The 16,075-nt window shown below is 46.5% G+C and overlaps 1 protein-coding gene across 2 annotated transcripts in view; it reads right to left on the minus strand.

The window, feature by feature from the left end:
* The window catches only part of VWC2L (von Willebrand factor C domain containing 2 like), a 46,369-nt gene that overhangs the window by 24,351 nt on the left and 5,943 nt on the right, over positions 1-16,075 (minus strand). For both annotated transcript variants that reach the window (XM_058027991.1, XM_058027992.1), the window contains exon 3: positions 2,148-2,277. In XM_058027991.1, coding sequence (XP_057883974.1) covers positions 2,148-2,277 — 130 coding nt within the window. The remainder of the gene's footprint in view (positions 1-2,147; positions 2,278-16,075) is intronic.

Consider the following 16,075-nt stretch of genomic DNA (forward strand, 5'->3'; position numbering starts at 1 on the left):
CAGGAGCAGTGACAAACTCTGAGATCAGATTCCCCACGACACAGGAACTGCCTTGGTGCCTACCAATTTCTGTCCTGTGGGAATCACTGCATTACACTGTGAAGGACACAGCCCAGACTGCCAGCTTGGGCCAGCTATGAGCCAGCCAGCCCCAGCAGCAGCAGCAGGAGCAGACAGCCCTTCCAGCTGAGGGCTGTCCCTCCCTACAGCCAGGCTGGGACACCAGCAGGGGTGCAGCTCCCCCACAGCACCCATGCAGACATGCTCCTCCATCCCAAGGAACTGCCAGGACCTCCATGGCTGAGCTGTGCTGCAGCCCCAGAGACCAGCATTCCCAAGGCATCCAGGCTGCTCTGAAGGGGGTGCTGGGAAATACATCCCTGCCTAAAACAGGTCTCAGATGTAGAGCTTTATGTGTATCCCCAAGAGATGAGCAAATAGAGCAGTGGAGAGATTGGCTAAAACCATGGATGAAGCCTCCTGGTTTCCCTGTGAGGGTTCCAATCACTTCACTGTGTCCCACAGTCCATTCAGCACACAGCTGATTTTCCTCCTGCCCTCCTGTCCTTGTGCCACCAGCAGGAGCTGCTCTTTCCCTTTCCCCCTGGCTGTTGTGGGAAGAAAGATGCTTCTCAGCCCTGGTCACCATCACAGAGAGCCACCAAGCCCCAAAGGGGTCCTGGGGGAATGGCCATGGTGGGAAATGCAGCAGCTGCTGGGGCTGTGAGAGCCCCTGTGAGCCTGCACTCCTGGGAAGGCCAGGGGTGCTCACAGGTGGGATTGATGTGACACAGGCTGGGTGGGATGTGCTGCCACTGGAAATGGGGGATTTGGGATGGTGCCCTGCCTGAGACAGGAACACAGAGGCCACACAAGCTCCAGAGGTGTTTGTTGGGGTGACAGTGGGTCTGAGCTCAGTGACAGGCCTGGGGACAGCCTGAGTCACCAAGCCAGGACACCAATCTTGGTGAGTGTGATGAGAAACCTCACAGCCAAACACAGCTGTACACAAAGGTGGTGCACAGAGCCGGGTAACAAACCTCTCCTCTGCACTTCAGCAGTAAAAGCAAACCAATGAGATTTCCTACAAACATTTTCTGCTTTCCAACAGAAACACAAAACTCAATGAAAATATGACAAAATATTTTTGAACAAAAATACAGATACAAACCTCAGGATTTCAAGTAATATTTATGGTGTAATTTTCCAAACATTTTTAATTTTTCAAGTTCCTTCAGTAAAAGTATTTTATGTTTCAACTCTTTGCCTTTACTCTGTCTGACAGAGCAGAAAATGTGTTGAAAATGTTATTTCTTCAGCAACATTTTCATTTAGGTACAAAAGCAGCCATTACTCTTATCCAGCAGCAGTGATGTTTGTAAGAGCAAATATATACGGATAGTGAATTCTAAACACAAGGAGATGAATCCAAGGAGCCATTTCTTACATGTTTAGAAAGCTGTGAAAAAGTTTATGTGCAGCTGCCTTACCTTTTCATCTGTCTTCACATCTCCATTAGGAGAAAGGTGCTGTTTCAGAGATGTATGTGAGTACAGGCTGTGGTACAAGACCCAGGAGACCTTTTTGGAAACAGGTTTATTTTCCAAAGAGGTACTTCCAGTCATTCCAGAACATTTCTTGAAAGTATTGATGAATCTAATTCATGAAATCACCTCAGCAGGACAACGGGGGCCAGTGCTACACAGAGACTCCAGCACACAGCCAACAATGGGGTTCTTCTGGGGTTGGGGGGTGTCTTACTGGCCACAGGAGAAGTTCTGCCACTGATTTTGGTGAGTTTTCCCTTGGCCTTAAGCAATAACCAGTGGTTTGTTAATGCAGGGACAAAGGCCCTCTCCTTTCTCATGTACTTGATTCTCCATTAGACTCATTTTGAGAAAATAACAAAGAAATGAAACAACAATCACTGACATCAGGACTCAATCCCATAAAACCTTTGTCAAGCCAGCCATTCCATCTGCTTCAAGGAGAAGCCACAGGCCAGGAAGGGCAGCTTAAATGTTCACCCCATAAGCAAAACATTAGGAGAAGGACCAGCCCGTGCCAATGGAAGCAAACCCAGTAAGAGCACTTCAATCAACAGTTCCCTTTGTGTCTCTGTTAAAGCCAACACGGTTCTTTCTTACCATTTTTGCAGACAGGACAGCACTGCTCTGGCTCATAGACCGGGTTGACACACTCGGGGACTGCGCAGTCTGCTACAACACAGTGAACTTCATTGCTGGGCTCGCAGCGACACCATTCGCATGGCGAGGGCTAGGAACAAAGGTCAGATTAGCCCGTGGCCTCCCGCAGCTCACAAGTTTGCAACATTCCCATCTCGCCACAAGATAAACACATCAGCGCTCAATACCCCTTGACTGAGTCGTTCATCATGGCTGATACAAGTTAACCTCCGGCACAACAGAGCGACAGCTGAGAGAGGAAACCACAACATCAGAGAACCAACGAGCCTTGTTTGCCCATGCAGAGTGCCAGGTCTTTTAGGATTTTAGTCCCTTTGCCAAAAATCCTGAGCTGCAGCCTCTAGGTTGTACCTTGCTGTACCCATCTGTGTTATCCTACACGTGTGGCCAGAAGAAGAGCAGGATTTGTGGAAGGTTCATTCCAGGAAGGGAGGACAGGCTGATTTTCCAGGCCATACCCATCTCTCACATAGACCACCATTGCCAGCCCCCCCAGCTGTTGGAAGGGTGCTGCTGGCATGGCCTGTCCATGCCCCAGCCTCCTGGGCTGTTTGCATTCCCACTTTTCAGAGCAGAGGTGAACAGTGTTGCTCTTGGAGGGACAATCCCATTTTATTCTGTGTTTGTGCAGCACCTGCCTCAGGGGTCTGTGAGCACTCCTGTAGCACAACCATGAGATCTCAGCCTGGCCCCTCTCCTGCTTGCTTCAACAAGGGTTGTGAGCAACAGTCCCACATAAAATACATAAACAATTAAGAGACTGAGTAATTCTGCTGAGTCAGGGAATTCAGGATTAAAGCACCCAGCAAAATGGTTTTGTTTCAGCACCACCAATCTGGCCTGGAAGCTCTACCCACCTCCAAATTGTTACTGTCTCGACCTTTAAAAAGCTGTGAAAATCTGCTGCAAACATAGAAAGGTCAGTGTTTTAAGGTTTCCAGTGCCTTATGTGTGTGCTGGTGTCATGAAAGCATGGCAGCAGAGCTAAGGAAGGAGAAAAAAAGGAGAATTAAAAGGAAAATAACTTCCTTTCAGTACCAGTAGGTTTGATATGTAACTCCCAGTTTCTCAGCATCCATCACTAACATTTCAGTGAGTAAATGTGGGTATTGGGAAAAATTCTGCTTTATGTCCATCTGCAGCTGTGAGAATTCCTCAATATTAAAAAATATTACTCAATATTAGAAAATAAAGTGGGATGCAAAGAAAGAAGGATTCATGCTGATGTATTTCATACCTCAGTGCTGGGTCACTCATTTCTACAAGACAGATATAACCTGTGAGCCCCCTGTTTGTGGCTTGTAAGAAGCTCTTCAGTTCACCTCTGAGAAGCTTCATGTGTCTTGAGTCGAATAATTTATTCCCAGGAAATTTATTTCTACCTTCAAATGCACTAATTAAAGCTTCCCTTGCTTTGTCTCAGCATCTGCAGTCTATAATTCCCATCACCTCTCATTTGCTCATGGCTTTGGCAATTTAGATAAAATCAGCACTCCTTGAGCAAGGGAAGAAGTGTGTGGAGGTGGAATTCCTCTCTCTAATTATCGCTCCTCTTTCAATCCTGCTTTGATTTCTGTCTCAAGCACCAGGAATCTAAATTCATTTGACTGACATTTCTTATTCAAGGCTATTTAATAGGAAGAAACAATACAGAAGCAAACAGACAGAGCTATTTGCTGAGGGATCAATAAGAAAATTGCTGCTTTGTTTTTACTCATTTTAATCACTAATTATATGGAGCAGTAGAACTAGATCTTGTGATTTGTGGAAGCTTTCACTGACATCTCCTGCAGGGCTTGTACCCATCCTCACAACTCCAGTGGCTGCAATGCTGAGGAATAAGTGATGCTTTTCCAGGGCTCAGCCCAATGCAGGGCTCAAAGGGGATCAGCACAAGCAGAGGCTGCCCCTGAACGACTCTGCAGCTGAGCAGATGAGACATGACACACACATCTTCTGCTCAGCCTTGGTGGTGCAGCCTGAAAATGACACTGTGACAAAGCAGGATGTTGCCTGATGCTCAGAGCAGCTTTCCAAGCAGGAAGAGCTGCACACAATTAGAGAAGGAAAGCACACCCTGGCAGAACACGGTGAAATGATGCTTTGAGAAGGCTGACCTAGAACAGAGTTAAAGAGTAAAGCAGGGATTTATTAAAAGGCCTCAATGGTTACACCTTGGGCAGCACATGAGCCCAGCCAGGGCTGCACCCAAGATGAACCAAAATGGTCACAAAATGGATGACCAGTCACAAGGTCTCACACTTTTATAAGTTCTGCTCCATTTGCATATTGGAGTTAATGGTCCAATTACAGCTTTAGGCTATGAAGTCCTTGTTTTTCTATGTCCTCCTTGTTTTTCTCTCTTCAGTCCACTGTTGATACTTTTTGGGCCTGGAGTTGTAACAGTTGTCCTTGGACAAGCTGGAAAAGGAGTGTTGTTCAGCTACCCTGTGAAGAGAGCTTGCTAACACTTAGTATGAAGCTCAGAGTTACACAATAAAGCAGCACAGAATCTGAGAAATATAGAAGCCAAAACTTAAGGCATCATTCTCCCCTTTAGAGGCTCGACCTAAGCCACCAGATGAAAAGGCAGCTTTGGCATGAACCAGACCCTTCCCTGCCACCTCCTCCTCCTCACTGTGTTAAGGTCAAGCCACTTGGTCTTGTCACCAGGATCTTCCTCTATCTGAGCACTTAGGTCACTTGTCAGTGCCACTCACCATGGGGGACTCTGCCCTCCTGTCCTCTTGGTTTATGAGAGCCTGGGCACTTTCTTCCATGGGATGTGCTTTGGGATGTGACCTGCAAATCCCTGCCCGTTCAGAAAGGACTTTGCCCCAGGCACACTGGTTGAGCATTTGAAACTGTTGTCTGCAGGCTCTGTATCCAAGCTATTACTTTCCCTGGTGCTACCCTTCTTGTGGAACAATTCTGGGACACTGGCCAAAATGTCCTCTGTCTGTTGGTACAGGCAGCAGGAAGCCCAAGCAGCAAAAGGACAAACTGGGAACCAGTGAAGAACAGGGAACCAGCAGAAGATGTCCTTAATTTTGGTTTCCTATTTCCCAATTTAAAGATTTATCCCTCATGACAGAGGGGTGGTTTACACTTTTGCAGCCACCAAAGTTCAAAGAACAGTTCCAGAAAAGGAGCTCTCATCCCTGCTGAAGGATACTGAAAAAACACAGGGGGTTTTCTGTAGTATGAGGGAGAGAGGACACTGTCCCACATGAACAGTGCAAATGCATTATCTGTGTCCCTTTAACTGGTCTTCTGGAAAGAGTGTTAAGATTAAAGGATCACAAAAGGTGGTAATTTACTCACTCCTGTGTCCAAGGCAGGATAATCTCTTAGAAAACTCTCTAGGGAAGGATTTATTAGGCAGGATTTCAAGAGCTGTTGGTGAAGAAACATTCTGACCACTGCCCCAAAGGAAAGGGTGCTCCTGCTGCCCAGCCACAACATGGACACATATCCACACCATTGCATGGTCCTGCCCTGCTCAATATGATTCCAGAAATGGCTCTGTCAGGAGCAAGCTGAGCCCTTCTGTAGAAGGTATCAGTCAGTAGAGCAGCCTGACTTGGCCAAACCAGTGCAGCACTGAAATTCTTTTTACCCCCTCTCCACTCCTCATGGCGGTGAGAGCAGTGACCCTCAGAGCCAGTGGGGTAACACATTCTTGGATGCTGTTGTCAGGGCAGGGGCCAAGTCAAGCCAAGCTGGTGGGAAGCAGACGTGGCCAACATCTATCCACCATCCATGGGCTTTTAACAGCAGCTGAAATGGGGCACAGAGCACAAGGGGCCTTCTCAGCCTCTGCACTGACCCTGATCTCTCCTTCAGCCAGTCACTTCAAAAAGACTGGAGCTGCACAACCCATTCATAAGCACCCCTGAGATCACAGCCCCATTTCTATTTCTCTTCTGTTCTACTGATCTCAAAGAGGACTGTGAGCCCAGGTTTGGCTGGGAGGGCAGGTTCAGTCCCTGGGCAATCCTCTGTGGGACAGCCCCATCACACCTCAGGATGGCCAGAGGAAGGAGCCAGCACTCCCTCCATTGTGTGCCTGGCAAACCTGAGGCTCAGGTGCTGTCAAATGGGAAACATCTGCAATCAGCAGAGTTTGTTAACAATGCAAGAAGGAAGGGAAATTAGAACAGAGAATAGAAAATACACACGGCTAATAAAGATTTTATGTGCACGGGCACATAATGATAAACTTGATAGACAACATAAACAAACACATGGAAAAGGCAGCAAAGGCAGCAGAATGAAAAACAAGATACACCCTGAGCAGGGGAAATGGGGAAACCAACCAGGATATGGGTGCTCCACCTCCTGATCTTCACTCCTGCACCCACACACACCAGCTCCCCACTGCTTTCACCCTCTTTTGGGAAGCAAATGCCAGCAGATGTAGGAATTATGACTGCTAACATCATCCAGCTACTCCTCTCTTACAATGCTGGGCACCACCTGGGTCCTTTAGTCTGCTACAAGGTTTCAAAAAATTTTTTACCTCTGAGGGATCTATTTTGTGAGCAGGCCCTCTAAAAGTCCTCTAAAAGGAGGGCACCCATAGAGATCACACAATCAAACAATTCTTTAAGCAATACTCTACAAAACTGATTATTTCCAAATATAAGGGAGAGGTGGAGAGAAGAACATGGAAATCTGGATTCAGAACTCAGAATGGTTAAATCTACTCCTTTATGTTTTTCTACAGCTGAAGAGATCTGAATTAAAGTGGTACAATCACACCAATAACTGACACACAAAACTTCAAGATTTGAGGCAAGACCTTGCAAGAAGCACCTCAGTCATCTCATTTAGTCACAGGAATTCTCCTGTTGCAAGTACTTACTGAACCTCATCTCTGTATTTCTCCCTTAGCTCATGTCTTGGCCATAGCTACAGCACCTGAGCCACCCCTCTGCTGTCCCAAACGTGGGAAAGGCTTTTCTATGTCCTCACCACGTAGGGAATATTCTCCTTGAGTGAAAGGAGGAGGCACATCTGTATCTGTGAAATATCATTTTGCAGCCCTCTTCTTGCCTGCCTGCAATCAGGATTTCTCTGTCTTTCTGTCTGCTTGTCCATCACTCTTAGCTGCTTCTACAACAGCTCTGGAGAGGTGGAGAGGGAGTGATTTACCTAAGACAAACTAAAACCCCTGCAGATGACATCTGACTGATACTTTTTGTTCACCTGTTTGTTCTGTCAGTCAATGAGAAACCATTTCCCTCACTTTCTGCTCTGCTGCCACATTCACCAGGCTAACTGGTTTCCAAGCCAGGAGATGTCTCAGACCAAGTTTGCAGTTCCTTGTGATCAGTTGGGATTCTTCCAGCTGGCTTTGCTCAGACTTGGGGTTTGAGGCTCACACCCCCCCAGGAGCTGGGAAAATGCTGCTCATTTTCCAAGCAGCCTTCCAAGACTAAAGTGCTGTTTGGCACCTGAGGATTTCAAGAGCCAGTAGATCTTGTATCATTAAAACTCTTACTCCTGGAGACCTTCCACTCCATGAATTTAGACACCAGCTCCTCCAGGCATGTTTAGCTCAGCCATTTCCCAGCACTTAGGACCTCTCCTCACTTTTCCAAGAAAAGGCCTTGAATTGTGTGGCATTTTCTTTGTACTTGGGTTTTCTGCCTCATGGAAGAAGATTTACATCTTTGCTGAAGTCAGGCTGCTCAAAGCCTGAGATGCAGTAATCAGGATTCGTTGTGCTGCTCTCTTCCCCTCCTTCCTACAGCTCAGCCTGAAGAGATTTTGTACAAGGCTGTGCCCAAATCCCATCCTGGAAGCTTCACCTCATTGCCAAGGTCCCATGAAGTGGTGCAGAAGGATCAGGTTCTTGTGCTGCCTGACACACAACAGCCCTTCACCAAGCAGACACAGCTCCTACCAGACTGTGCAGAGCAACACAGACTTCACAGCTATTGTACCAGGAATACTTCACTTTTCTTTGGGGGAACAAAATAAGTGTTCACAACCACCTAATCATGTTACAATGCACCTACTGATCATCATGCAGAGGCTGCATTGGAAGACAATCCAAGTATTTTCACTGAACTCTGTTATTGAGGGCTGTGGTGTTCTTCAGTCAAAAAGGTGAATTTATAACATGGCCTGAAGGACTGGAGCAATCTGCTTGGTTGACTGGAACACAAAGAGGGGTATAAGCACAAAACTAAGCCAGTGGGCTTGACTCTGAGCTCTGGGGAAACCCAAGGAGTCATCACCTCAGAGCAAAGGCAGAGGAGATACCAGGACTCTCAGTACCACTGCAAACCAAAATCAGGCATTTCAGCTCCCAGCTCCTTCAAACACCAAAAAGGACATGGTGTCTAAGGATGTTCCTCTTCTGGGTGATACTGCAAAGGGAAAAAATGCTTTTCTTGGCAGTTTTACTGATTATGGAGTTGAAATACTTTCTCCCCCTTCAAGAACACTTTAGAAGAAGAAGTGCCAACCCCTTAAAAAGGAAGTGCCATCCTCTGCATTTCTGCTGATGCCAAGGTGGTTTGGGATGCAATGGATGTCAGCTGGCAGCTCTGCACACTTAAGGCATCACTGCCATAGATTCAGATCCATGAACTGTATCCACACTCACCTCCTGCCCACACTCTGGGTGTGTCCCACCCCTTGCAAGTGCTGGGCTCCAAGAAAAGGAAGACTGAAAGCCATGGCTGCTGTCAATCCCTCTCTCTTTTAGTTTTCAAGAGACTCCCAGAGAGAATCCCTGAGACAGGCTGGACTGAAGGCATCCTGCTCAAAACAGCAGGAGCAGCAGAGTGATGCACAGTGACGTCTGTCAAATTGGGCACTTCATCTTAAGAGGAGCTGTAACTTTTAATGACACTACGGACAATGGCAATTCTGATGGAAATTATCCCTGTAGCTATAGTTTCAGGTGGGGAATTTATTGGCAGGAAGCAAGAAAGGGAAGAAAGTTTGAAAGGACCTGATGAGTAAATTTGGAGGCAAAAATGGCTTCCATATTATGGCTGAGGTGGGAAGTCATAAACCAGGGGAGAGGAATAAAAGAGGAACTGGGATAGCATTCATCAGAGATACTCCTGGAGGAGAAATTAGAATCATTTTCATTGTTATTGAAATTGCCTGTGATCTCAGACAGATTAGGAGAAGATTGCAGGAAAATTCAGAGAGCTTTCAGCTGAGAAATTTTGCAGGTGCCAAACTTGTGGAGAAGGAGCTGGTGAACAAGTTCCACCTGAAGGTGGGACTGAAACCTGCCTACTTCTCTTCTGAGCTGCTCACTTGGCTTCACTATAAGCAGTGCATAAATAACCATCTAATTTCTGTTAAAAATTTGGTAAATGGCTCTGTTGTATGTGCCAATACAAAAACCCTCAAAGTGCAAAACTTTCTCTCATTTTTGCCACTTAATAAAATAGAAATCATCCAGCCAGCTAGTGGAGATACAATATAAATTATACTAAAAAAACTGTAACCCCCTGGATTCTCCATAGGTGGAAAGTTGCTCAAATCAACAATATGTTGAGTAATTATAGACAAGCACACTCACTGAAAACACCATCAGGTTGCAAATGACTTTGCAACAGGAAAAAACTATTAAGTCATTAGATAATTTATCTGCAGTGAAAAAATTGGAGCTCTATCCTACTTATGTGGAGCCCTAGCAATACAAATCAACTTTGCCATCCAAAAACTGAAAAATGCTTGCACCACACTGCAGATTGGCTAAACCAAGCACCTGGCATCCAAGAAGCAGCAGAAGCAGATGCTGAGGTCTTGTTTTTAAGGGAGCCCTCAACACACACACAAATATTGCTAACACAAGAGTCTTCCCAGGGTGCTGGTGACCAGGCTTGGATTCTGGAGCTGGAAAAGCACAAGGATGCTGTGTATTCCTCTCATTCCTCATTGCCATGCCTGTCCATGATCACAAACAACATTTTCCTTGCCATTCTTTGTACACATTCCTGGGGAGCCCTATAGATCAGTAAAGGCAGATGAGGGGCACAGAAGATGCACCTCATCCTGGCTATCCTGGGCCCACATCTGATGAGTCAGGGCTCTGATGGCTTTAGGAGCTTTGCACTCAGAGATCAGCTCTGTGCCACACAATCTGATGAGTTTAAAAGGCTCCTGGAACCCTGTCTGGATCTGAAGAGTGACTCCTCCATTAGCTGATGAGAGAGACAACCTTGAGCTCAGTCCTGGCCCCTTTTCCACCAGAGCTGTGTGTCTGCAGTCTCGTGGTTGCTTTTCCCTCCCGAGAGCAGCAGCAAAGCTTTCTGTAAAAACATGACTTTGCATTTCCTCCGTGAGAACACTCTCTTTGCTTTGATCTATGTCTCCTTTTATTCCTTACAATAGTTGCACCTCACCTTACCCTGGGGCTCTGGCACTTGGCTGATAATTTTTATGACTCGATGACAATGGTGTTTTAGTTCAGACATGGCCAGTGCCCAGGAAGGGGACTCCTGAAAGGTTACAGACATGACAGATGGCTCCAACGTGTGATGTGCAGCCCTGTTTGGACACACACAAAATGTCTGGGTGTGCTTCACCTTTGTTAAGCTGCTTTTAATGTCAGCAAGGGAAGTGAGCCCAGCTGGCAGCTTTCTGCTCTCCATTCCCTCCTGGTTGGCTTTTGCAATGATGGAGCCAGATGCAGGAGAAAGCCTCCTGGAGCAGGGAGAAAGGAATGGAGGCCCTGGTCAGAAAGGTGATCCCTTTTACACATGTCTGCTGTTTCCTCCTTTGTGCACACTGAGATGGGAGAAGGTGGTGAGATCAGCTCCATGTACTGATAAAACACTGAGTTTCCATTATGGAGGAAGGTATAATACAACCAGACATTGCTGGGGAGGAGATGTGGACCTTGGTCCTGTTCCTTCTGCAGCTGCCAGGGAGGTTCCTGTCCCTCAGGGGATGTCATCCTTTGGTTATGAGCACAGGCTGGGAGGGATGTGAGCTGAAATCAGGTTTGAATGGGTTACCTGTGATGAGAGAACACACTGGGCTAACCCTCAGTCACAAAGTTTTGCTGACTGGGATGACCACAGCTAACAAACTGAGAGATTCCCAGCTTTCAAGAGCTGTTTCAAACCCTACTGCTTCTCCAAGCATACTGATTTCACTGCAATTCCCAAAGAATTACCTCTGATATTACCACAGAACAGAGTAAGGAAGCCTCACACATCCTTATTTTGCAACTAGACTGAGCATTGTCACTACACAACTTATCTAATTACAGCTTTTAAAACAGTAACTAGAATAATTGGCTGATTGAGCACTTTTTAATGAATGCAATTCTGCATAGAGCACATTCCAGTGGCAACAAACACATACCTGCACTTCCCCTCCCTCTGGCAGGAAATAGTTTCCTAAAAACCTTCTCACCAATGAGCTCTGGATGTTTCTAAGGATGACATCCTTCTTCCTAAGCTGATGGCCTGAGGAGCTCCTCCTGCTCAGCAGCCCCACAGAAACAGCCTGGGTGACAGAGACAAACAGCTTGGGAGAGCCAAGGATGAGCAGGTCTCTCCTTGGCACAACAATAAAGCCTCAGACTTGATTTTACCACTCTTGGTAACACCTGCAGGTACTACATTTTCCATTTTCTTAACAGCAAGGCTCCAGCAGCCATGGAGGGAGGGCAGGAAGCTGCCAGAGCTTCTCCACTGGCTGTGCAGAGATATCCCCTCTCCTTCACTTCAGCCCCCTCTCTGGAAGGCAGCAGAGCTGATGGGCTTTTTCCTGCAGTGAATCACTGAAAGCCCAGCCCCAGCTCTGGCAGCACCAATGCTGGGCACATATTAATTCCTGTGTCATATTGACTGGGGAAATACCAATCCCTTGGGATTGCATGTACAGGCTGAGCTCTGCACTGTGACTAAAACCAGGGGCCTGTGCTCAGTTCCTGCTGATTCTGAATGGTGGGGATTCAGGTTTTGGGTCTCATCCATTTCAGTGGAGAGCTCTGAGACAGTCTGTGTGTGGCACAGCCAGCATCACTGAGCTCTGAGCTTTTTAGGCCTCCCATGTATTACTGTGCTCTATTTTCTTCCATGGATTTTTTTAGCCAAATTCTGAATAAAGCCCACCTTCTTCCACCTATTGGAACAATATATTTGTGCATAATGTGATATATATGTTACAGAATCAGTAGCTAAATTCATAGCATAATTTTAAAAATAGGTTTCACTATAGATCAATATGTGACAGGCCTATCTATTTTAGTATGTTTTCTTGGTACAAATTATGACAGAAATACAGTAAGTCAGTAATTTTAGATTCCTTTGCATAGACATTGTCACTGTAATTTTGCCAGGAGGGAGATAATAAATCATACTTTTCCATCTGACTGATGTTCTGTTTCCCCTGTCTGATTTCAATGGCTGTGTGCTATCTTCAGAGCTGGCATTGTTCATGGCTCCTTTTATTAAAGCACAGGCACGTTATTGAAATTTCTTTTGTATTATGATTTTCTAGCCATATGTGAAATTGCAGAACACACAAGAAGGGGAAAAAAAAAAGCCCCACTTGTTTGAGTCATAGTAGGAAAAAAAAAGCCTGCTGCACACATCTTGGAGAGAAAAATGCCAATATTACAACGGGGGACCCATGCTGGCCCACTCTGGTTTCTCAGAGAAATGTTCTCTAAGAGCACCACCCCACCCCTAACACTCTGCACCACCCCAAGTGCTCCATTCATATTTGATGAGCTTGCACTCCAAGGCTGGGTACCTGGTGGTCAGGCTGTTGTTTACACCACTTAAATTCTATTTCTGTTCAGAAATTTCTATTTCTGGCACACTTCTGGGGGGTGGAGAATCCCTTTTTGGTTTCACTGCCTCCTTTTCTCCAGCATCAGGATGGACACACTGTGTTTCAGGGGCTGAGAGCTGCATACCTGCCTGCACGTGCCTTTTGATGAGAGGCCTTGCTTTGCTCAGTTAAATTCAGGTAATTGCATTAATAAAACATTTTAAAGAGAATTACCAAAGGAGAAGGAGGTGCCACTATTCTGAAGTAAAGGTTTCCATAATGAGCTGAGAAGCAGTGGATGATAATGCCATGCTTACACAGTCCCTCAGGTATTTTGGGTTCTGATTACACCCTGAAGAACCCTGCTAGAGCTGTGTCCCTACTGTGCAAAGCACTGTTCAAGAAGACATAAAGTCAGCAAGATACAAAAACCTTCACTGAAGGATTGCAGGTGATTTGTGGACAAAACAAAGCAATGAACTTAAGATATAGTGGCAGGGAACAGGGGAGAGAAAAATAAAGTAGAATTTTTGCAATGAAATCCTGCCTCTTTTCAAGTCAGCAAAAACTTTGCCCTGGAAGGAAAAATGTCACCTTTCCTGCTTTTTTTTTTTTTTTTTTTTTTTTTTTTTTTTTTTTTCTTAACAGTGTGAAGGAAAAGGGCATGAGCAAGGTTTGTTTTCTCACCTCTCCACACTTGTGCTGATGCAAGGGACTAACACTTGGGCATTACATTTTTCAGTGAGAATAGGTCTGGGAGGAGGCAAGGTGGAAGGGGAGAGGACAAGGAAGTGGAGAACTCATTGGGAAGGGCAGGCAAATAAAGGCAGCAGCAGAGGATAAGCACTGGCAGAGCCAATGGCTAGAAGAAATTCCAGCTCTGTGTAGGGGGCTGAGTAAATATATGTGTAGGGGCCTGAGTAAATATATGTATTGTAAATATATGAATGGCAGTAAAAGATCTCTGTATTGTATTAGTGACCCTGCCCTGATTCTAGTTATTGTAAATGGGCTGCAGCTGTGATGTCCTTGATTGGGCAGCAGCTGTAGCCCATGGAGGTAGCTGGGATTAAAGGGGGTGGGGTGGTCAGGGAGAGCCTTGGAGAGGAGCCCTGACTGAGAAGCAACAACACCACTGCTGTGAAGATCTGCTGTGAGAAAACCACCCAGAAGGTATGAGACTCTGGAAATATGATATACAACAATATGAATACAACATCTGGTGACCCCGACGTGATTAAGAACATGCAGCCAAACATCAAATGAAGGTATGGAATCCTCCGGACAGCCGAGAGCTGGGACAGTAGAAGATAGGACAGCTGAGAGCTGTGCACCCAGAGAGCTGGGACTCTAGAATATAGTATGGCCTTTGAATCAAGGAGCTGTAACAGCAGAGGGCTGTAAGACTATGGCCTTTGAGGAAAAGAGCCTGGGAACATCTAGGGATTTGTATGTATTCAAGACAGCTGAGAGCTGTGGCAGCCTGAGAGCTGGGACAAAAATGTGTATTGTAATTGTATAATTGTTAAAAGAAAAGGGGGAAATGTAGGGGCCTGAGTGAATATATGTATTGTAAATATATGTATGGCAGTGAAAGATCTCTGCATTGTATTAGTGACCCTGCCCTGATTCTAGTTATTGTAAATGGGCTGCAGCTGTGATGTCCTTGATTGGGCAGCAGCTGTAGCCCATGGAGGTAGCTGGGATTAAAGGGGGTGGGGTGGTCAGGGAGAGCCTGGGAGAGGAGCCCTGACTGAGAAGCAACAACACCACTGCTGTGAAGAGCTGCTGTGAGAAAACCACCCAGAAGGTATGAGACTCTGGGAATATGATATACAACAATATGAATACAGCAGCTCTGTGCTTGGCAGAAAGGAGGACAGCCACTGAAGAGCACCCAAAAAATGTCCAGAGTGTTTTCCAAACTCAAGTTCAAAACTGCAGGTTGAAGCTGCCCTTCTCACTTGAACATCATCAGGAAGGCCAAAACCTCTGGTGTTGCCACCCAAAGGGTAACTCACCCAAGGTTCTGCCAGGCTAACACAGATATTTCAATGTCTGTGCTTAGGAAATTCCTGCCACTGCCCTGCAGGAGGATGGCACCATGCCCACCCTCCTGCAGGGACAGGGAGCAGTCCCTGCCTGTCACTCTAAAATGGAGAGAATATTTCAAGATGTCAGCTTGACAATCTCTTGTGAACTGACCATTTATCTCCCAGCACTGGCATTTTGCTACACATCCAGAGGGTCTGCAGGAGGTTATTGTGGATGTGCCTCTGCTGGGTGATGAGAAACCCAGGAAGTTCAGAGCTGATAGTGGACTTTCCAACCTGACAACCCAACCCTCTTCCAGTGGCTCCTCACTGTGGCTACAAATACACTGCATCCATGCCATAATTGCATTTCTCAGAGGTGTTTGCTTTTCTGCCAGTAAGTCATGCAAGAGAGCAAACACTAATCAGCACTTGGGGACACTGCTGCCTCAGTGACATTTGCAGAGCTCTCCATCAGCTGCCAATGAACATCCATCACACTGCAGAACACTGTCTGCTCAGCTTCCCATCAGTGCTGGCTGAGGACATTCATCCCAAACACAGCCATGGGGACCTGCAATAACCAACACCCATCCCCATTTGCTTCTTTTCTGGCTCTGAAAGATCTCTGCTCCTACAGGTGAGCACAGAGCACCTGGGCTCAGGCCTTAACCTCCAGGACTGAAATCAAGGCAAGGATGATGTGGGAGAGATCTCTGCTCCTACAGGTGAGCACAGAGCACCTGGGCTCAGAGCTCAACCTCCAGGACTGAAATCAAGGCAAGGATGATGTGGGAGAGAAAATGCAGCTGCCAAGTGACCCTGAGAGGCCCTGCCAGATCCCTCTGGAGAAAAGAGCCTGGGACTTCCAGCATCCTTCACCCCTTCCCTGCAGCCACCACAGCTGCCTTCAGCCCTGCTCTGAGAGGGGGCATTGGGGACCTGAGATACCACACTGCAGTCCAGCAAAGAGAAAAGCGGAGAACAAGATGGGAAATAGAGAGAGGGATCCCAGTACAAGCCACCAGACCTGCCCTCTGTCCTGCTCCACAGGTATCAGAATCATGA

Source organism: Melospiza georgiana, chromosome 7 (assembly GCF_028018845.1).
Source record: "Melospiza georgiana isolate bMelGeo1 chromosome 7, bMelGeo1.pri, whole genome shotgun sequence".
In the NCBI taxonomy this organism is placed as follows: Eukaryota; Metazoa; Chordata; class Aves; order Passeriformes; family Passerellidae; genus Melospiza; species Melospiza georgiana.